A 23,695-nucleotide genomic window follows, 5' to 3' on the forward strand; every position below is an offset into this window, starting at 1 on the left:
CTTTTGATTTTGTTTATATGTTGATTAATGTGTGTTTTCAAGCACATGGTTTTTTTGGATGCTTCAGTATGCAACTTTCTGGAGTTTTTCCCTGTTTCATTATTGGGCATATGCCCTTGAATACACACTTTAATATTTAACTGAATTGGTCAAATGATTATTTTTATCCTCACTTGACTCTATACTGTGCTAGCTGCCAATTTTATAAGATCCAAATTCATGTCATTATCTTAATTTTCTCCACCGGGTGATGAAAACAAGGAAACTTAGTTTGCAGATGGTGGACTCTGTATTTGCTAGGTTCCCTTCCAACATTTCCATACAGTTTTTGGCATCTCTCGCGAACTGTTCAAACTAGTGTCCTTCACGTCTATAAAGTTTTGATGGACAACAGCTGCGTTGTAGGTTTATCATCTGCATAAACCTTCTATTCTTGAGCACCTAAGAAGGTTTGCAGTTTTAACATGGGGTCAAGTAGATCTGATGTTGCAGGAAAAGAGCGATTAAAATGGACACAAGAACTGCATGATCTCTTTGAAAAAGCAGTCAATCAGCTTGGAGGTCCTGATAGTAAGTGCAATGCTGAAACTACTATTACAAGTCACTGATGCATGCATTGTTACTTATGTTCTATTGGTGCTATTAACTATGTCTTCCAGAATTAAAAGTTATTTATTTATGATCAAGTAGTAAAGATAAGGTTTTCTCCAGGGGCGACGCCAAAGGGTATCTTGAAAGCTATGGGGATCCCCGGACTTACAATCTACCATGTTAAGAGTCATCTTCAGGTATGTGCTGTCTAAATTTTCTCCGTGTGATAACTCCATCTCTATCCATGTTTTACCAAAGATGGAACTCTATTGTTAAGCACTCTATTGTTAAGCACCTCACACGAAATTTTATCAAACACGCTTGCCAGTTTTTGAGCATGAATCTGCAAGTTCTTTTAGTTAGAGCCAATTTTTTTTTTTCCAAACTTGAATCTGATTCTTTCTGTCATACTGAAGTAGATTTAATTATTTTTGCTTAAGGTATCTGTATTTTCAAAAATTTGTGGCTGTATAAAATGGACTTTTGCTTCTTGTCATGGGTTTTTTTCTGCACATAAATTGTTTCTTTCATGTTAATTTGATTTAATTAATTTTTTTGGGCTACTGTCATTCCTTTGGATGTTCAGAAATACAGGATATCGCAATTTGTTCCAGAAACACCCAACAGTGAGTTTTGTAATAACCTCTCTTTCTTGATAAAAATCAAGAACCCTTTCTCATGCGAGTCCCTTCTTCTGAATCTGTGAAAATTCATTTTTAATGCAGAAAGCAAGTTCGAGAGGAGAAGTATATCAGAAATATTGCCAAACTTCAGTGCAACTGCGTGAGTTGCATTTTTCTTTTGTCATGTGAATGAAGGCTTCCAGTAACATTTATCAATGTCATATCATTACCATGATTTTCTTTATTTCTGCAGCGGAGCTCAGCTCAATGAAGCGTTACAAATGCAAGTCGAAGTGCAGAGACGATTGAGTGATCAACTTGAGGTAATATATCTTTCATTTGATATACCTGCAGAAGAAAAATCAACTGCTAATAGTTTCAAATTTGTATGTTTTCAAGGTTCAAAAAAATTTGAGGTTGAAAATCGAGGCACAAGGTAGATTCCTTACAAAAATCGGTGAGGAATATAAAACCAGGCCTGACATTAACGCAAAGCCTAGCAAGTCCTTCTCTCCAGTCTCACTTCCATCCCTCTGCGACGAGTCAGAGTCTGACAACAAAGAACCAGCTGAATCCGACTCAGACATCGAAATATATGACACACGTACTACTGACACTTCCCGGGGTTCCAAGAGGCTCCGGGTTGATCAGAAAGACGCGTCACCACAGAGACATAAAAAACTCACTCCAGAATCCTGCGGACAACAAGGCATGCTTGTGCCTAAACCCCCGAGGACACAATGCGAGCCCCCTGAATTCGGCTCTCCATGGAATGCTGTTGTGTACTGCCAGGCACCTCTAATGCCAGCTGCTTCATACGGTTCTTTTACCTAGTTGGTTTATCCTCTGTTGTCCCAGGTTTCGACCCTGGCTCACCTCGAGAATATCTGAGAACAGATACTCAATTGTAAGGATATAAACAATATTAGTCAAAAAAAATAAAAATATAGATGTAACCATCTTGATAAAATAAGCACAGATCATAACTACATGGTCTGTGCTTTGATATCAAGATGACTCTGCCTCAAAATCTGCAGCATGCATCTCTGTAACAAATGCACACACATTATATTATAAGTACTTGTGTTCAAAACAAGAATTGGAATGATATAGTGAGATTGTATTGGAATCTGAAACATAAACATTTGACTGTTGCATGTGTCATTTTATCTTTTTCGCATCTTCATTGGTTGTATGCGGATTTATCAATGTCATTTTCTAGAAAAATACAAAGGGTGTGATGGGCCAGAAATCTGACAATATCTGTTTGGACAAATAAGCTTGATGGCAAAATTGTTGAGTTGTAGGCTGCTCATGTTTATTGTTTTATAAGTAATTGTCAGGAGAGCATTGTTTAAGAGGTAAATCTGAAGATGAGATGATTCACTGGTCCACGAATAGTAAGTCATCAAACACTGGCCGGCTGAAATGACTTCCCCAAAGAGTTAATATTCGAATGGAATGTATTCTTTCGTGGACATAAACCCATGATATATAGGTATCTTAGAAAACCTGTAAACCCATGGATCATACATATATGACAAGATTTTTTGAGAAGAAGTTCTGAATATGGTTGGTTGGAGTTCAAATATCTTAAATATCATATTTTCTTGAGGAGCAGTGCTAGGTGCATAAAACTCTGTACAGAAAACTTGCACATAATGACATGGCAATTAATATATTGGGTTTTAATTGGGATTGTTGATTCAAATACATAGAGTCATTCCAATTAAAACCTATCACATGTTGTTATGTACAAAATTTTGTATACAATTATGTATACTAAACATTTTCCTTTCTTGAGATATGGTCCTGAATATCTCATTGAACAATACTTCATTTAATTTTAGTTATAATCATAAAACGCTACACCATATAGAGTCATGAGAGATATGTTTATGGTTTTCATTTTAAAAAGTTAGATATTAAATCATCTCATATTAGGGTTTCCACGTTATATTTTAGACTGAAGAAAGGTAACCACTAAACGATGTGGCGTTTCCGTTTATTATAAAAAAAATATTTAGTAACGCTACGATGCAATGTTATAAAATGATACTTGATGTCATATTTTTCGGACGTGATATTTGAGTCGTGATTACTTAAATTGTGATAAAATGGGTCAAAAGGTGCGGTTTACCTTGGTTCACATAGTTTGCAGGCTATTGCGTGAGCTCGTGGGTTTACCCAGTGCGCACCCGAAGGATAGCGGCTGCGGGTTCCTACATTAAAAAAAATGTAATATCCGGGAACTCGACGTGTATCTATTTATGTTAATATATGAATATTTTGTGAATACTATGTGAATTATCGATAAATTACATGTTGATTGACATATTGAATGACTGCTTATATGTGTTATGTTTTATGGATTCCTAATTTTTATATATTCAAAACAAAATATGGAATATTTAAGTATATTCATGGTGATTTAAGTACCGTTGTCTGATTTGATATTTAATTTAAAGATTTAATTATATTCTAAATTAATTATTAATTATTTTAAAAAAAAATCGTGTACTTAGTATTCTAACCCGGGGGGGCCTCCGGGAAAATTCCACCATTTTAATATTTGGGACATTCTGAACAACTTTCATGTTTTAACTTCCTTGATCTGGTGTACGGATTTGCGTGAAAGTGTTCCGATACAAAATTATGAATATTGTATTTTTATTTAGACGTCTCGATAAACGTGTACACCAGATATTTTCAATACCCGAGATATTTATATTTCTCGTATTTCGTGCCAATCAAAGCTCGAAGTCCCAAAATTTTATTGAAATTTGTGTTTTTGATAATTATCTTCAAAGTCGGTCCCGAATAAATCATTTTTATTAATACTTAATGATTAAGAAGTATATTTTTATATCCGATATGATCCAAAAGGGTTCAGTTATTTATAATTATAAATCGGCTAATTAGTATTTTAATTTTTATAATTTTCCTTTCAATACACGAGAATCGAGAGAAACTGGTAGTTCATTCTTCGTGTTCTTGAAGTTCAATCGAGAATTTGAAGGCGTTATCGAGCTCAGAATTAAGCGTGCGAATAGTCAAATCGAAGGTATCGAAGAGTAGAATCCAGATCAAGTGTCAAAAACAGCAAGGGATTAACTGGTAGGAAGTTATTGAGGTTTGAAAATTCGGACTAATTAGGGTTTAATTAGGGTTTTTTGATTTTGAGGTTGCTTATGTGTTTTGATGCTTCCATGTTGTGAATAATCTTCTCCTGATCATTTTAGTATATCATATGTGTGATTTGGAGTCCAATAACATGCTCAATATTAGTTTTAATCTTCGAAATCGAATTCTAGGGTTTATATTCAAAGCTTGAATGTTTTCAAATGAGATTTGTGTATTTTTGTTTTGCTAAATCTGGAATGAAATTAAGGTCACATGCATGTTTATGGGGATTAGGGGAGTCTGTACATGTGTTCATATCGAATGAACGAGCTGTGGTTTGGCCTGCCAGGACCGGGGAAGGAAGCCGCCGCCGCCGGCTGTTCTTCGCAAGAAATCCCGCCAGGTTCTTGATTGTTTGCTTGAATTGATCACTAGGATATGATTGTGGTGATCCCCATCACCATTTTGCAATGTTTGGTGGCCGTAGGTGGCCTGGAATACCACCTACGGCGAAACACTTGAAATCCTTATAAAGTAAATATATTCGAAACCTCAAGCCATTCTCACCCATATTTGCTTCTTCTGCGAACACCAGATTATTCTTACCATATACTTGATCCTTCTTTCAATTAGGCCATTCTTCAGGCATACCTTGATGATACTTGAACCTATTTCTGAATTGTCTTCTAATTTTGATGAGTATTGCACCACTAGTCATCATGATTCTGATTTGACAATTATGATTCTGTTTTGATAATATTGCTTTTGTTCTAATGATACTGATTCTGAATTATTATGATATTGTTGATTTCGTTATATTGTTAACGAATTGGATGGTTTTATAAATGTGGACCAGATTCGTGGTCATTAGGCCAATGTATGCTTTGGATCCAGTGATAGAGCTTGGTATGGACCTTGCTGGGGTTAGTGCGTGACTGATCAACAGCCTAACCTTGGTTTTTAAATGAAAATGTAAATATCCAATTCTAATCATGGTTTAAAAAGAAACTTGATATCCTGATTCATTCTTATTGATAAATGCTGAACTTCAGTTTATTATTTATCTTACTTGTTGAGCTTGTAAGCTCACTCTTGCGAATCTTTATGTTCTTTTCCAGTGAAGAAAGAGGTTACTGGTAGCGAAGATCCGCAAACTAGCCATCAGGTCAGAATCTCAGGATGAGTGTTGGAGAGCTCATCTAGGAGTCTGCTGTTATTGTGAATAGTGTGATCTTTTGATTTACAGTTGTGTGTAAGCACTCTACATTGTATTTGTAAGTTGTAAGATAATGATTGGGATTCGTGGTATTGTAATATAAGTTAAGGTGTGGCTTGTTTCATACTATAACCTGGAGCGATCCGTGGATGTTTAGGGTCATTGCATATAATATTATTGCTTACAGGTTGATATTGTGGCATGGCTCCCAAGTCTATGACTCGGACCGAGGGAGTATATGAATTGCGGTAGATTAATAGTTCTAGAAGTATTAGAGAAAAGTCATAATAAATCTCAATTTATAATTCAACATTTTTTCTCACTTAAATCCTTAATTTGTCCCGAAAGAAAAAAAAGAAATCCTTAATTTGAGTTGGAGAGGGAATCAAAACCTCCATCTTTAAAATAATTTTTCTTTTTTTTATTATGCTGTATTATATCCATCACCTTGGGGACGACTAAAGTATAGTTTGAATCACACAGGTACTCTCAACTCATAAATAATTAATCTCTTATGTTCACATTATATTAATAATATAAGAACGACTTAGGGTCGAACTTCAGTCTTCAGTCAAACCAAAATTGTATAGTGGGACGTGAAGATTGTGATGGTATTATGAGAATCTTTTTATTGGTCTTAACTCTTCATTGCATGCATGAACTGATTGTTATTTTATGATTTTCTTTGTTATTCTATTGATGGTTTGTAGATCAATGGATCATTGTTCTCTAAATTTTTCTGAGTTATATTGATTAAATCTCTAACCATTTTGTTGAATTGACTACTTTACTTATCCAATCAATTTCTGATTCATTCGTAAAAAACATATTCAATATTTTCGCTGATCAAATCTGATACATTCTTTTTATAATAATGATTTTCATTAACATGAGAATATTTATCGTAACATTTTATATAAATTACAGTAAAACTAATTTAAGTAGAACAAGGATAAATAATTCCCCTCTATGCATTTGGTAATATATTTTCTGAATGTGAAACATAAAATGAGAAGAGTTAGAAACGAGATTTTTTTTTGCCTCTCGAATAAAAATTATGAAATATTTATGTTGACTCTTCCATGATCATATGAGCTGGGATAATACTTGTGCATGAATGTCATGTTAATTTTGTTAGTCTATTCTCTTTCTCTTTGTACTTCCATATTCTTGGTTACAACTGGTTAGCAACAAGATTTAACTCTGCCTCCCGAATAAAAATCATGAAATATTTATGTCGACTCTTCCATTGTGACCTGGATAAGATAATTGTGTGCAGGAATGTCATGTTAATTTTGTTCATCTATTCTTTTCATACTTCCATATTCTAAGTTACAACTGATTGTATATTGTGTTATAAGATGTTGGAGTAAATTGATATATGTTAGAACTGTGAATTCCGAAGATTGCATTAAAGCTCAAGAAAGCTCAAGAAAATGTGTTTACAGAAATATTTCTAGATCTAAAATCTATATACAAAACTATATGTATCCGCAGGTGGTTGTCATGTGTAACTGATTTTCCCGCTCACCGTACTGTTACCGGTTGATGTATTGACAGTGTTAATAATATATCTGATCTCAAACCTTAGTTTTTTTTTTTTTTTTTTTTTACAAAATGCAGATGTTTTATACCATTAAATCACCAAGGATACAATTCTTGATCGGAACAGACCTCCAATCAAAAATACGATCAGGATACATATGTGATACATGAGCTATTTCGTGTGCCGGCATATTCGCAGACCGCTTAATAAAATACAACCTAGTGTTGTTTAACTAACCGGCTAACTCTCTGCAATTTTCGTCATTTTAAAATTAATATTTTTGTTATTTTTTCTTCAACACCAGAGTTTTATGAGTTCGCCAATATATCTGATTTCAAACCTTGTTAAAATTAAAAAGATTAAAGATAATTGTCATTTGTCATCTTAAAATTAATATTTTTGTTATTCATTCTTAAACACCAGAGTTTTATGAGTTCACCATGGTGCAGAGGAACAGCTGCATGGTGTCGACGGTCGGGCTGAGGTTTTCAGTGCTCGACATTCATGACCCTGACAGTAACGAAGAGAGTATTACATATTTTATACTTTTAAATAATAATTTGATAACTAATCTCTTGTTTACTATTGTGGAGAAAGATGATAAGAATCCATAGTAAGGTTCTTACTTCAAAATTCCATACGAGAGGAGTGAACGACAAGAGCTCACATTTACTGAATCATCGACAAGAGCTCACATTTACTGAATCATAAACCAGGAAATGGCAAAAAAGGGGCGAGTCCAAAATTAAACCCTGTGTTATAATCCTTCATCAGAGCTCTATTCTCCATATAGTAACAAGCATTGCCATAGTGCATAGCAAATATGTTAGAACTCACTAGAAACTTAGCTAGGAAGCTATCCTATCACAGTGTTGCATAGATTTGCACAAGGGCGTGTCGTAGCCATATATAACATGAAGCGAATTGAAGCAAAAAATGTTTAGACAAGTCATACATGAGCAGAAGACTTGGACACACATCACCTCTTTTACCTTCTTTTCTAACACGTTTATACGCCATCACCAGAATTTCACAATTCCAACAAGAAAGAGAGAAACCAAACATACTTTACTCATAGCTAAAAGGTCGTCTTTCACTCGAATAACAGAGTTTGATGGCTGAACCACTTGCACTCACCTAAACATGGTTGATTCCTCGTAACCTAACATCAAAAGGGACCAAGCTAATAAATGTATGGAACCCCCAGTAAAAAAATCAGGAACTGTGACTAGTCATTTATCAATGGAGGACTCGGGCACTTGTATGGATGATTGAAAACTGGGAAACGTCTACATGTAGCTGCTAATAACTTTACTCACTTCCCAAGTTAATAGAGCCATCCTTCACTAATTTCACACTTAAACTGTTAAATCTCCCTCTTGAGTAGTGGCGAGAAGCCTTTCTCCAATCCGTTCCGGTTTTCATCATGGCTGCAAACTCCTCATAACTGATCTTTCCATCCTGTACAACATAATAATTAGGTGAGCATGACGTCCCCTTGTATAGAATTGTTTGAGGGACAAACTAGAACGAAATTTGTCATTACCTTATCGGTGTCAACTTCTTGGAAGATGTCATTAGCAACATTTGTACAATCATCTGCACCATCTTCCATTAATGCATCTCGAAGCTCTTCTGGCTCAATATATCCATTACTATCTTTATCAAAGTAGGAGAAGGCTTTGTGCAGATGCTCATCATTTGCCATCCTTTGCAGATGGAGTGAAACCGCGATGAACTCCCCATAGTCCAGAGTTCCTTTCCCATTAACATCAACCTGTTGTCAGAAACTTGCGCGTCAATGCACCAACTGGCTAGTAATTTTAATTTATACTGATAATAAGTAACAGAAACACTTGGAAAATAACAGTTCTGAGGTCCTCACAGTAAAGGACAGGTGGTTAATGAAAAATTACAGGACGTTCAGCTCAAGTTTTAAGAGGTTACTTATAGTCATTCTTACTTGAAGCTACAACCTACAATATATATTATTGATTTTTAATTACAGAATTTGCAAATTGATGAGAAAAGTTGGAACACATCTATAAATTGAAGTAACGAAAATGTAATAACCTATATTGAACCTTATTAACAACATAATAAATACACAATAATTTTACTGTAAATATTGCCATCATATCAAGACTATCAAGTATTTTAGTCATGACTATTGTAGTGACTATTGTTGCTAGTCCAAAATTTACTTAATATATAGAGGTGTCGATTCAATAGAATTCCTTGCACAACAGACCAGAGGTAATTACACATCACTACACTCGATCCAATAATATGGTTCTGATCATAAAGGCATATTCTGGCCATGCTTACATAGAGAACTGGACACTTGTCAACAATCGCTTCATAGAACAAGGACACAGCTAACGATAATAATTTGCAGCAAAGAGAGTCAAGATGATATAGTTCATGAACAACATATGCAAACGACTACCACAGAAGTTAAGAATTAACTTACAGCTTCAATAAGTAATTGCACATCAGCCTCTGCAAGCTGGGAGCCAAACTTTTGAAGACCGACTTTTAGTTCTTCCACAGAAACAATACCGTCATTATCAGTGTCAATTTTGTTGAACAATTCCTTAATATCTCCGATTTCTTCATTGGACAAAAATTCAGCAATGACCTATGCATAAAATTGACATTACTAAACTGCCATATTTGCTAATATTCTATTAAAATGACATGGTAAACCTACTCTCAGGGCCTTTCTCTTGAACCTATTCATCAATGAAAACTGCTTAAGTCTTGATTTGACAACATCACCAAGAGGAACATTTGGAGCCTTCTTAGCATTTAGGATCCAGGGATGCTCTGTAACAGAAGAGATAACATTGAGAATAAGAAAAATATCAAAATATATCAATGTATATAACATCAAATGTGACAATAAAGAAAGAACAAGAGCCAGCTAGATAAGCATCATGCACAGTTGAGTTTGGAGCAATAACATCTGATTTTCCTGAAGAATAATATTGAGCATGGCGTATAATTAATTATATCAATAGAAGCAAAAGAAGTTAGAGATAATACCCCTAGATTGGTTCCCCAAGTTGAAACAGAAAATAACTTTTATATGCAATTACATGTCGAATACATAATTAATGGTCCAATGAACAGTGGGTTGATGTTTATGCATTAATCAACTGATGATCAGTATCACTTCCCGTCCCTCTCTCATTAGTATGACCATTCTGACATTTATTGATCCCGACTACTTCAAATCCACCCATCAACACCACTTTAGAGACACCACTTGTATCCAGGACAAACCAAATAGATAGAATGATTACAGGTGAACTGTGAGGTCTGTAATCACTGAAGTGTCATTGTTAAAACTATTAACATACATAAAATGCTCAGCATACACACACTATTTTTATGTTTTGTTATTTTTCGTGTGGAAAGGCTTCAGAATCAGTTCAGAAGCACAGAAGATGCGAAATCAAGCATAATAACTTCACTTGGGTAAAATTTATATCTTAATCCGAAGAAGAACATCCATTTAGTCATCTTTGTGTCATTGCAATTTCAAGCCTTGAAGAATTTACAAACACGACTTCAACTTTTCCCTTCTCACAAGACTAATTTTACATGCTTCAAAAGTAGTCTAGGTTCTGCCCATGGTGCATAAAAACCTCTCGAGCATTAGCAGCTCAGTTGTTGAGACATCAGGACCGAGAGTTTAGATACCAATAAACGGTTATAGACAAACCCAAACACATCTAGAAAAAAAAAAAATTAAAGGTGGAGGAGATATGGCATGAAAAATATTATGTGTATCCTACCAGATGTAGCAAAATATATATCACATGTACATGTTTACCCCAAAATTAGTGCATTCCATTAAACAATATATCCATCATAGGTGAGCAAAAAATATATTGTAGCTTCACCAAATAAATTATGGTCAATTTTGATGATAAATGTAGATGAACCGATATCATCATATTTTGCAGTTCTTCCGACATTATTATATCCCCCAATTGGCTAATTATTTGAAAAAAAGAAAACCTTAAAAACAAAATTGCATTTATACTATACTACGATAATTTTCCAGCGTAACCCTTAAACTATGGTATCAAGTCTTTTAGATATATGGATTGTCTTGTGTGACATTTCCTACTTGTGTCTCTTGCCTAAACCCATTTTTCAAAAAATGGCATGGCACCATTCTTGGGCTTTGTGCTGCCACAGTCCGAGATTTTATCATGCTATTACTGTAAGGCCAATTCTCATGCATTAGATGTCAGCAAAGTTCTAATGATCTCATCTACTCACTACACCAGTCCATTCTTCTCATTATCATCCATTCACCAAGAACCAAATTTTTTATATAGACAACACCACCTTTTCTTTTTCTTTTTTCATTTTATCTGCCTATATTATGGACAACCATGCATTTCTTACTACCAAATATATTTTCGTCTATATTGAAATCCACTTGGATGCAGATTTCTTTTGTATGATTTCCACAAATATTGCAAGTCAAGGTGATGCACCAATAAAGTAGTGTTAGCTACGTATGATACAAACGAGTGTTCCAAATAAGCAATGTGCACATTAGCTGATGAGTAAATTACCATATCACTTTATAGAACCTTCCTCTTAAAGTTTCAAAGTTTAGGAATTTCAAATGCCTACAGTTTACTCCAACATCTACAACAATGGCATAAATGTTATCTGTAATTATCCAAAATCAATGTAGTTTTTCAAATGCAACAATTTTACTCAAGTCAGCGAGAGTGCTCGTCACCCAAGCTGCCAAAGATGTGTGTCCACATTATAATGACAAGATAGTAATTGACTGTTCCTGTCTTGAGCTACTGATGTTACTTGAAATTTAGTTTAATCATTTAAAGATATGGTTTGTTTGTAATTACACCAGATTATTTGTCATTAACTTTCTGTAAACATATATATACATGCGTGTGTGTGTGTGTGTGTGTGTGTCAAAAAATAAATGAAGCATGAAGTCCTCACAAATGAAGAAGGAACAAGTTTTTACACACACAAAACCCCATGCATTCTAAACCACTACAACCGAAACCTTGGAGGGGACCTGACCACTGGCAGAGACTTAGAGACAAGTGTATGAAATGCAATAGAATCTTAGTGAAAAATTACCAAGAACTTGTTTTGCTGTTAGGCGTATCTTTGGATCCGGCTCCAACATCTGACGGACAAGACTCTTAGCACTTTCTGAGATACTTGGCCAGGGTTCTCGTTTGAAATCAATTTGGCCCCGAATAATGGCCTGTGCAACCCCTTGTTCAGACTCTGCATTCAAAATTTTCCATAGGTCACATGGATAGAAAATCATTAATATCAAAAATGAGACGCAGGATTCAACAAAATTATTTAACATTAAAGGTCAGAAGACAAATCTATGCACATCGCGCCAAAGTCAAAATTACTTGTCCAGTCTTGAACATTAATATTTTAATCAAATTTGAAACATCCGACTAGACAATATCATGCAGGGGAGAGGAAACAGGAAAGGGAGAGATTTACCAGCCCAGAAGGGAGGAACTCCACATAACAAAATGTAAAGAATGACTCCAGCACTCCATATGTCTATTTCTGGTCCATAGTTCCGCCTAAGCACCTCAGGGGCCATGTAATATGGGCTTCCCACAATTTCAGAAAACTTCTCACCTAGAATTTAATATTGATCTTTAAATAACATCATTTCAAACAGTAAGAGGTAAACATATGGTCTTACATAACTGACAAAAGTTAATGGCACAGTTGCAGATTATGACACTCAATGGGTTCTAACCTAAGCTGTTTCAAGTGCGATAAGGTATACTGATCAATGGGGAGAATTTGCCATTGGATATACTGATCAAAAAATTTGATTACAAGATCTCCCCAAAAATGATGTATTGTCTATTCAATGAATGACATATAAAGCGATAAGGTATCCGTATCACCTTTTGCAGTTCAAATTGTTGGTTAAACAGATTTTATACAAATTAAAGACAATAAACCGACTTTCAGCAGAGGCTGTCATAATGATTTGGGACACGAGCATCTTCGTGATGAAATTCAGAATATCACACACAATTCTGTGGCGCAACGCCACAGAACTAACGCATCATCAAGTCCAGCCCAAAGGTTTTGTTTAACTTCTTAACATTCTTAATGAAGCTCAAGTGAGATTTTATAAATCTCAAGCACTTTCAAGGAAAAGGATTAACCTACATTTCTCCTATGAATTTGGTATTTTTGTTCGGTTGAGTATGCAGAAAGGCAACCATGTTTGGTTGGCTGTATTTGTCGAACCAAGTGAGCCCTTAGGTATAATTTTACACAAGCAAAATTATAGATAATGCAATTGAAGCATATACATGTCCCCTTAGCAAAAAATTTACATAATCAATTTAGCCAACCATTATACATATTCCCCTTGGAGATGCTCTAAAGGAGGGAAATCTATTTGTCTGTTATCTTCTATATATAAGAAATCTCTGTCAAAGAAGAACTCTAGAGCTGTAGAATTATGGCCCAAACAACCAATGATAACTCAACCTTTTAAGAATTAATATCTGCACGATAGAATATCACCTTCAAACTACTTTAAACAGATTCAATCTGCCACAGAATTCATATGGATGTAGAAGAGCATGCACGTAGATTTACTTCAATTTACGAAATATTTCGTTCAATTGCAAGTTTACAAAAACAATTTAATGAAATAATTTTCACCTGGCTTAAAAAATATTGACAAGCCAAAATCAATAGCTTTCAAGGGCGAATTCTCCTTCTTATTAGCAAACAAAAAATTCTCTGGCTTCAAATCCCTATGAATCACGCCATGCTTGTGGCAAAGCTGCACAACCTCCATAATTGTCTTCACAACACCAGCAGCAGCTCGCTCAGTATAATGCCCTCTGGCAACAATCCTATCAAACAACTCCCCACCTTCACATAACTCCATTACGATATGTACAGCACTATCATCCTCACAAGCCTCCCTCAATGTCACAATACTGGAATCCTGCGGCAAATGCTTCATTATCGCAACCTCTCTCCTCACATCATCCACATCCACCGCAGTCCTCAACTTTCTCTTCGAAATCGATTTACAAGCCAACATTTCCCTAGTACTCCTATCAATACACAAATAAGTCACACCAAATTCACCCCTACCCAACTCCTTATCAACCATATACTTATCCTCAATACTCTCTTTCGAGACCTCATCCAACACAGTTATAGCCTTCTTCCCCGCACTAGCCTTATCTTTCCTACCATGATCTTTACTCGAATAATTCGAAGATTTCACATCTTCCCTAGCAACAGCAGCAGGAGATCTACAACAATTCCCCATTAAATCAACCTCAGATTCAAATCAAGCAAACAAATAAACCCCCAAACACAACTTCTCCACCAACCCAACTCAAATTTTCACATCATCACACCTCAAAACACCACAAAACCACCAAACAACAAAAACCCATCACAAAATCTCAAGATTCAACCAAATCAAAACCCCTAAACACAACATTAACCACCAAACACAAACCCCACTTGGCTTCCCCCAAACCAAGCTCCAAGAACCCAAAAACAAACCAAACAAGAGCAAAATCCAAGCTAAAGAATCAAAATGCAAGTACCATCTTACTAAAAAGACACAAACTTTCTTTATAGAAAGAGATAAAAATATAAAGAAAATGAGTGACCTAACAGGTTCAAACACTTTTCAAGAACTTGCATCTAATTTTAAGACAACATATGTAAGTGTGCATATCATTTTCTTACAGAACATAAATAAAATAAAAATGAGAATAAAGGAGGGTATTTTCTTATGTAGTTGGCTGTATAATTTGTCGGGTAACTGAAAAAGAATTTAAGAAACGGGACGGTAAGGTTGGAACAGTTAAGAGTATTCAATATCCCATTTATTCTTTTTTACGCTAATTTTTACTGTACCACAGTATTTTATATTACATGTACTTTTTTATATCTACCTGTGTACTGTACTTTAAAGTAGAGTAGTTAGCTAAGGAAGAGTATAAAAATATTTATTTCGAACTTTATTGATCAAAATTACTGTACTCATAAAAAATCTAAGATATTGAGAGCAGAGAGATTTTATCAAAAATTGCACATTTAAAAGTAAAGATTTTGAAAAGATTTGAAAGTTTTGTCACACATTATGTAACATGATTTGGTAAGATTTTATTAGTAATATACTAAATTAAACTATATTTTTCAAAAAAATGTATAAAATATTCATACTTTTTCAATTATTCCGGATTCATTTCGGAAATGAATTTAAAAGAGATGTATTGGACTAAGATTTAATGGATAAAATATGATATATGGATTTTATGATTGAATCTGATTTTGATTTTATATGGATTTTTGATAAAATGTCGCAGAATTGATATAGAAGGTGTGTATTCAAGTGAAATTTTAATGAATATGATCTATAAATTTCAATAGATTGTGTCTGATTTTGATTTTACGCAGGTTTTACATAAAAATATTGCATATTTGATATAGAGTCTTTAGATTTAAACAAAATGTTTCAAAATTTCATGAATCATAATGGGATTTCAAAAATATAAAATATGGAACAATCTCACAAAATTCATGATTTTATGAAGTCCAAAACAATCTTTGAGTATTTTAATACCATCAGATTTTATTAGATTTTAAATAAATCCAATTAAATAGCATCAGATTTTAGCAATATTTAAATTTTTAAATAAATATCACCGGATTTTGTAGTATAAATAAAAATCTTAATTAAGTACCTCCAAATTATAATACAGATTTTAAGATCCGAATTGAATATACCTAAATTTTATGATTGAAAAATATTCTCCAATTAAATACACACATAAAATGTGTTTTCTTATAAATTAAGGTGGACAAGAACATGATTTATCCGAATTTATAACCATCAAATAAAATAGTTTTATTGATGCGGCACTGCTGATGTATACTCAACTTTAAGATGTTTTAATTGTTCTCCTGATAAAAAAAAAAAGAGTTAAAATATGTTAGTTTGAAGATAATTCTCTCATGGGGTCAGTTACACCAGTCATGTGCATGTGTATGTTTCATTATATATTCAAATGTGAGCTCAAATTTGTTTTGCAGTCTGTTCAATTATTCTAAGGTGTTCTAGAATCATTTGAACATCTCTGTCATCGTTTGAAAAATATTACTAATATATTGAAAACACTGGTCACCACAGTAGTAAAAGATCAATTAGTCTGTGAGTTTCCAATTCCATTATCTGTAAAAGAAATTATTACACAAATAACCAAACTTATCTTTGAGAACAATTGATGAATAATTTGGTCAAGAATGAAAATTACTTCTCGAACACAGACTTTAGATTCGGTGAGAGGGGTCATACAGGAATAATAAGACAGCAGACAATCATATAAATACAAACCTTTTGAGTTACTTGTATCGATAATCAACTTGTTAAATTTAAATAAATTAGAGGAAAAATATATAAAAAATAATAATAATATTTATCGAATTTGATGGCCGCTTAAAATAACTAGTCTTGTAATACTCCCTCCGTCCCCTTTTACATGTCCGTTTTAATATTTTACGAGTCGAATTGACCAATTTTTGACTAAACATTACAAATTATTCATTTGATATTTATAAAATCTGAAAGTTGCATATTAAAATAGACTAAATATACTTTCTAATGATATATTTTTTTTTTCAATTAAATGATATATGTAAATTTCAGTCAAAATATAATCAAATTGACTAGTTAAAATCAAAATGGATATTTAAAGGGGACAGAGTGAGTATCAACAAATCAACTCATTCAAGATAAGGGTGTACGCGGGCCGGGTTGGCCCGGTTTAGGTTTTTTATCAACCCAGCTCATTAAATTCGATTTGCTAATTTTCGAACCCAACCCATTAAAATTAATTTATAACCCAACCCAATTTGTCATACTTCGGATTGGGTTGGTTTGGACGGGTTACCACTATTAACTAGCATAAAAGCCCGTGCAAGGCACGAGCCTCTAATTTTTGCTGTGTTTAAAATAATATTCATGTGTCATCATATTGTTCTCGTACGGGCCTTGAGTTTGTATTGTATTTTAAATAATATCCGTGTGTCATTATATTGTTTTGAGCGTAATTATTATGTTTTATTGTTTGACAAAATATCTAAATATGAAAAATGTAATATTTGCAACCTAATAGCATTAATAGTAATAATAAGTACTATTCCCTTCGTCCCAATTTATATGACCCTTATTCCTTTTTGGGACTTCCCTAAAATAATGAACTTATTATACTTACAATTTTTAAACACTATTTTTCACTATTACACCCACTACTTCTCTATTTTATACTCTTTTTTATTAAACCTATTACACTCACTACTTACCTCCACTATCTCAAATCTATTATTAAATTTTAATACGTTCCACCACCTTACCCACTTTCCAACTAAATTTACTCTTTTTTTTACCACCTTTTTCTTAATTTCCGTGAAAGTTAAATGAGGTCACTTAATATGGGACGAAGGGAGTATATTTTAAAAAAAAGATGGACCAAAAACTACATTTGAACATATATTTCTATATTCAAATTCGCTAGGATATACATACCATTATCATATTATCTATGTTCAAAATTATATTCAAAATTAATACTGAAACTTTTAGATTTTAAATATATTATACTTTTATTTTTCATATCAACTATATATTATTTCAGTGTATTATATTTTTATTGTTAATTTAAAAATATTAGATGATTATTAATTTGATACAGTATGTTATAACATTATCTCATTATAAAATTTTAATTTTTTATAATTAGTTTTTTGAGCTTGTCGATTAAGACTTTTAATGATTTTTCATGTAATCGTTATAAACCAGATCCCAAACAAATGAGTTTCTGGAATTTCAAATAGCAAAAAGAGAGTAGATATGAGTTAGGCATCATGAAGTTCATAAAATCATGAAATATTTAGTTCAATTAGTTGTGCATTTACTTTTTTAGCTTTGTGCAAACTCACGTTTTTAAATATTTCTCACATTCATGACTTAAAATTTCTATAATATTGTATCGATGCTCGTTTAAACTATAAAGCTAGATTTGAATTTGTTCATTTTTATTCGAATATGAATTATATCTATTTTTAGAAATCTGAATCATGGCTCGAACCCGATTATTCATATTCTTTTTCAATTTTATATTTATTTATGTAAATAATTAATTTATAGATATTAATCTATCATGCAAACAATATATGAGACTTAACTGAAATAATAACTTATCTCAAATAAATAAGATATTGAAACGAATATAAATACAAAAGTTTTAAAGTATGTGATTAATGCTTTTGAATAACAAACCAATTGTTTGTGTAGTTCAAGTGGTTTGAGTGATGTATCTGTATGGGAGAGGTCCTGAGTTCGAATCTTATGAATAACATTTTTTTATATATATGAGAAGAGGTTAGGTTCCCTGAGTTCGAATCTTATGAATAACATGTTTTTTATATAGAGGAAAGTTCTATGGAGACCGCTATTTCATCGGAGACCTCGGAGACCATGTATGTTCAGCAATCAAAACACTATAAAATACATTATTTTGTAAAATATGTTCTACAAATATCATGTATTCACTAAAATTGTTGAAGATTATCTATGTTTAATAAGTAGATAATGTATGTTCTGCAAGTTGAACAAATGTTCTGCAAACTAAACATATTTCATAGAACAAAACATTTTGTAATGTTCCACGTGTAACACTTATATGATATTCAAGATTTTAAATGAAATAATGATTTCGTATAACATGATTTGTAAAATTATACGTTTTGCAATGTTTTTATGAAATATTTTACTTGCAGAACATATGTGGTCTCCAGGTCTCCAGAAAAAATATGGTCTCCATTGAACTTAACTCTTTTTATATATATGAGAAGAGGTTAGGTTCCCTGAGTTCGAATCTTATGAATAACATGTTTTTTATATATATGAGAAGAGGTTAGGTGTTTTTTATATATATGAGAAGAGGTTAGGTTCGGAGTTAGGCTCAGGTTCGGAGCTAGGTAATTTATTTGCTCAGGAGGGAGGCTTGACACGAACCTGTTGGGCTATTATATATATATAAGTAGAATTGCATATTTTGTAATTTTAAAATTGCTACACAACCTAAAAATTATAGAGCATTAAAACAAGTTCGGACTTTTAAAGGATAGTAGCTTCACTATCCAACTCTCAAAAGGCAAGCAGTCGAATGACAAATGTGCAAGAAAGATATTTTAAAGGAAACTAGAGGAAAGATACCAATATTATAATTCAGTTTATCACACTAATGTTATAATTTCATTGGGTAGCTATATTTTATATATATGCAGTTTTGTTAGGTATATATTATACATGTATATAATGTATTTTATTAAAATACCCTCGGGTTGGGTTGGGTCGGCCAAATAAAATCGAAAACCATGCCCAACCCAATGAAATCGGGTTGGAGTCAATTCAACCCAATTAAAAAACGGTTTAAAATTTTCGGTTTGATTCGGCCGAATATAGAGCCAGTTTAAACGGTTTGGACAAACCGTGTACACCCCTAGTTTAAGATATTAAATTATTTGAACCATGGGAACAAGAATTAAGAATAAAGATACGGGATATAAGAATGGGCAACGCCAAAGCTGTGGAAGGAGTTGCAAATCCGAACATCATTTAAAATATTTGATTCCCATTAATCATATTCATTAACTATAAACGAAACGTTGTTATTAAAATTTGAGAAGGAAGAATCACATATTTCATTGGAAACAAATTTGTAGAGTAAGATATAAGATTATAATAAAATTAAGGTTATAATATTTAAGAAAAGAGAATTTCATATGGGACGTTCCTAATTCTTACATAACGATACAAAAATTATATAATTTTGAATTGAATTTGATGAGACAAGACATTAGTTTTAAGCTATATATAATGAATTCAATGTAAACAAACTTCACACAGAATATAGCCATTGTGTCCAGAAAAAATGAGTAGTAACCAGATGATGAGGCCCCAATAGGGTACCAAAGCAAGAATATATATAATGATAATTTATATTATGGAAAGTTGGTATGACTATGAAGAAGAAAATATGCCATGTGTTGTCCCTTTTGCTTGCAAGCATTTTGGCCACAAGGCCCATGTTGTCTGTTTTCTTTATGCATTTTAAGTTTTAATGTCCTTTTTTAAGCTTAAGTGGATCTTATATTCTCCTATTTAGCACTCCAACTACTGTTTATTCCTCCCTTTACATTGCTTCCTCCTGCAAATAAATTATTTGGTCACAAGATTTTAAATGCTTGAAGCAAAAAACATGTTCGTCTTTCAAACAATCAATTAAGTTAGGCGAGTAATGATCACATAAATATATAAAATATAGCCGATGCAAATTGAATTTTTTTTAGGCAACACTCCTGTGTTCGATTTGGGGAAGAGGCCTGGGGACAATGTCTTTCTAAAATTTTCTTTTTACATTTTGTCACCATACTAAATTTTACAAATTATAGAAGTGGCCCCCAGAGAATTTGAGAACATATAGGTGTTTTCGAAAATTTGCTTGATGACCCTCAAAGTTTGAGTCCTAGATTCGTCCCCGCATGTATTCCAATTTTTTTTTTTCTAGTAAATTTGACAATACCGGTGAAAAGATTACATATAAATTAGTGAAGGACAATTTTTTTTGACAAAAAAATTATATGTCATATAATATATACCTTGAAAGTATTTGTAAGATTATTTTGATAGAGTAAAATTATGTAAAAATCATACAAGAGACATCAGATAACATGCATGTTTTGCAATCGAAAGATTACAAACTTATTAGTTTACAAAATATGTTATATGATTTATAAAAATATGAATTTTATAATATTTTAACTACATTATCTGTACCGTGTCTGATGAAAAATGGTCAAATTTTAAATATATTCATTATAATTTTAGGATTAGGAATCAGAGATCTGTTAATACTGGAGACAAAGAATTGCACCCTCGTTCCCAATGTTGAGAAGAAAAGAAAACGAACATCATTCTTGATGCTTTGTTGACTAAAAAGTTCATTGCACTCCACAAAATTGGCAAAAGCAGAGGTCAGCTTGTGTCTACTTCCTTAATAATCAAATTTTATGCTTCGTTTGTCATTCTCGTCTTCCATTTTATCAACATCATGTTCTGCAAGTCCTGAACGAAAATTTTGCACTATACTACTAGAGATTCAGTGTTCCCATAAAACGAAAAAACAATTAAAAAAATCTGTGTTTATATTTCATATCCAATGATGTGACATTCAAATATCAGTATAAGTTTAATTATACAGAATGAAAATTCAACTCGAGAAAGAATTTTTGTTGGGGAACATAATGCAAATGTAATACTGATTTGAATGTTGCATTTCGTTGTATGATATTCCCTTGTCCCTATCATTTTTTTACATTTTTTTCGCTCGATACGCATTTTAAGGCGCATATAAGTATAGTTTCATAACTTATTTTTAGATTTTTTATTTTTTGTATAAAAATTTAAATATTAAACTTTTGTTCAGAAAAAAGTTCAAAATAAATTATAAAACTCATTTTAAGAGAGCATTAAAATGTGTGTCGGATCCCCGTGACCCAATATAAATAAATGAGGGGGACGGAGGGAGCGCACGATAAGTCTCGTAATCTTTTACATGTACCAGAACAGAGTTCTCCAGATCAGAAAATCAGAACTCTATAGAGGTACTGATTTACTATTTTTCCTCCTTAGTCCTTAGTTGAATTTCTGGATGCATTTGTGTTACCCTAAAAGATCGGAAATGATACATATCCTTCACTGTCGTCCTCCTCTAGCACCAAATTTACCAACAGTACTAAGAGCCAGCACAAGTTTTCACGCAGGACTGAGACGATGCTTCTGAAATAAGTGAAAAGAGGAGGAAATGGAGTAAAGATTTCATGATGGTAGCCATTAAGGAGCTGAGATTTCATCATGCTATTTTGCAAGCTAAGTGTCTCTTTTTTGAGCACTAGAGAATTAATTTAGAAAAGAGACATGGAGCAAATATACTCTACTACAAGAAGAACGAGTAATTTCGAGAGGAGAACTACATAACGGGAAGCATCGTAAAAAATGCAGAGTATATCAAACACAAAGCAGTGGAGTAAAGTTGCATTATTAAGGTTTATCATAAAATAAGCTTTGTGTAATCTCCATGCATTCAAATTACAAAGATGATAGCTTGCATTTATTAAAGAATAAACTGCAACATGTGTATTTAAATTATAACTCTTTTGCATAATGTGCACCTTAACAATCAATTAGCCAAAACAAGTCCCTAAACTACAGTAAATAGAACAATATGTGTGCTGTTTTTAAGAAGTGTTTGTTGGGTTTCGGGGCAACAAACACAGCGGATAATCAACGTAAAATCAAAATTTTCCGAAACCCTAACCCGAGGATCCATCTATAAAGTACGGCTGATCATGGAGATACGAAATAATACCTTGTTGAAGCTTTGCGTTAGCGAAAGATGGAGGTCCGGAACGAGCAATCACCACGCAGCCCTCGGTCTAAGGATCGCGTCTCTAAGCAGTCCACACGAACGTTTGATCGCCAAAGATCAACGGAGCCGGTACTAGCCGAATGCAGCCCTTCTCTCTCTCTAGCCTCTCTTGATCTAGAGCTGCTAGGGTTTTAATCCCGTAAAACAATACATCATTATGTATTTATAGGGAAGAGAGATAGATGGGCCAAACCCTAATCGGATTTGGGCTTCTCCAAACCTAATCCGATTTTGGTTATAATATTAAATTCGAAATTCTAATGACTTAATTAAGACCGGCTCAATTAAATAATTTATTTCGAATTAATCATTTAATTTAAATTCAGAATTTAAATTAAAACTCCTTTAAACGTTCAAAGTGTGTGACCCTTTAGGTTATTATTACGTTGGCAATAATTTTAATATCCAATAATAAAATTATAAACAATGAGCGGCATCTAGTAATACATCATTGCTACCCAAGTAATAATAATAATTGGTGATTCAATTAAACCTTTTGTGAATAATGTACAATGTAATATAATCCCTTTAACCTTATATTATAGATCAGACTCACACTAGTAGAAAAATGACTTTCTGGGTCGCCCCTTTAGTGTCGGTTAAAGATAGAACCGACGCTGTAGATACTTTTATGCGTCGGTCAGGTAAAACGCCGACGCTGTAGGTTCACTTGTAGCGTCGGTCGGCAGAATGCCGACGCTGTAGGTTCACCTGTAGCGTCGGTCGGGAGAATGCCGACGCTATAGTTGACCTGTAGCGTCGGTCACGAGAATGCCGACGCTATAGGTTCATTTGTAGCGTCGGTCAAGAGAATGCCGATGCTATAGGTTCACTTGTAGCGTCGGTCAAGAGATTGCCGACGCTATAGGTGCACTTGTAGCGTCGGTCAAGAGAATGCCGACGCTATAGGTTCACTTGTAGCGTTGGTCAAGAGAATGCCGACGCTTTAGATGTTATATTTCTTTAAAATTATATTATATATTATAATATATAATTTTATAACTAT

At 33.3% G+C, this 23,695-nt stretch overlaps 2 protein-coding genes across 2 annotated transcripts; one reads left to right on the forward strand and one right to left on the reverse strand.

The window, feature by feature from the left end:
• The first annotated feature begins 81 nt into the window (after window positions 1-81).
• Window positions 82-2,611, forward strand: LOC108218195 (myb family transcription factor PHL7). Its single transcript, XM_017391111.2, has 6 exons — window positions 82-570; window positions 712-788; window positions 1,178-1,217; window positions 1,317-1,374; window positions 1,468-1,537; window positions 1,614-2,611. Exons 1-6 carry the CDS (start codon window positions 465-467, stop codon window positions 2,046-2,048), a joined length of 786 nt encoding a protein of 261 aa, XP_017246600.1. The 5' UTR covers window positions 82-464; the 3' UTR covers window positions 2,049-2,611.
• Window positions 2,612-8,152: 5,541 nt separating this feature from the next.
• Window positions 8,153-14,897, reverse strand: LOC108218917 (calcium-dependent protein kinase 13). The gene is made up of 7 exons (XM_017392085.2): window positions 13,826-14,897; window positions 12,629-12,772; window positions 12,242-12,394; window positions 9,813-9,928; window positions 9,573-9,740; window positions 8,646-8,876; window positions 8,153-8,560 (listed from the first exon to the last, which is right to left on the reverse strand). The coding sequence occupies exons 1-7, from the start codon at window positions 14,448-14,450 to the stop codon at window positions 8,411-8,413; spliced, it is 1,587 nt and encodes a 528-aa protein (XP_017247574.1). The 5' UTR covers window positions 14,451-14,897; the 3' UTR covers window positions 8,153-8,410.
• Between the last annotated feature and the right edge of the window lie 8,798 nt (window positions 14,898-23,695).

The sequence above is a fragment of the Daucus carota genome, chromosome 4, assembly GCF_001625215.2.
Source record: "Daucus carota subsp. sativus chromosome 4, DH1 v3.0, whole genome shotgun sequence".
In the NCBI taxonomy this organism is placed as follows: domain Eukaryota; kingdom Viridiplantae; phylum Streptophyta; class Magnoliopsida; order Apiales; family Apiaceae; genus Daucus; species Daucus carota.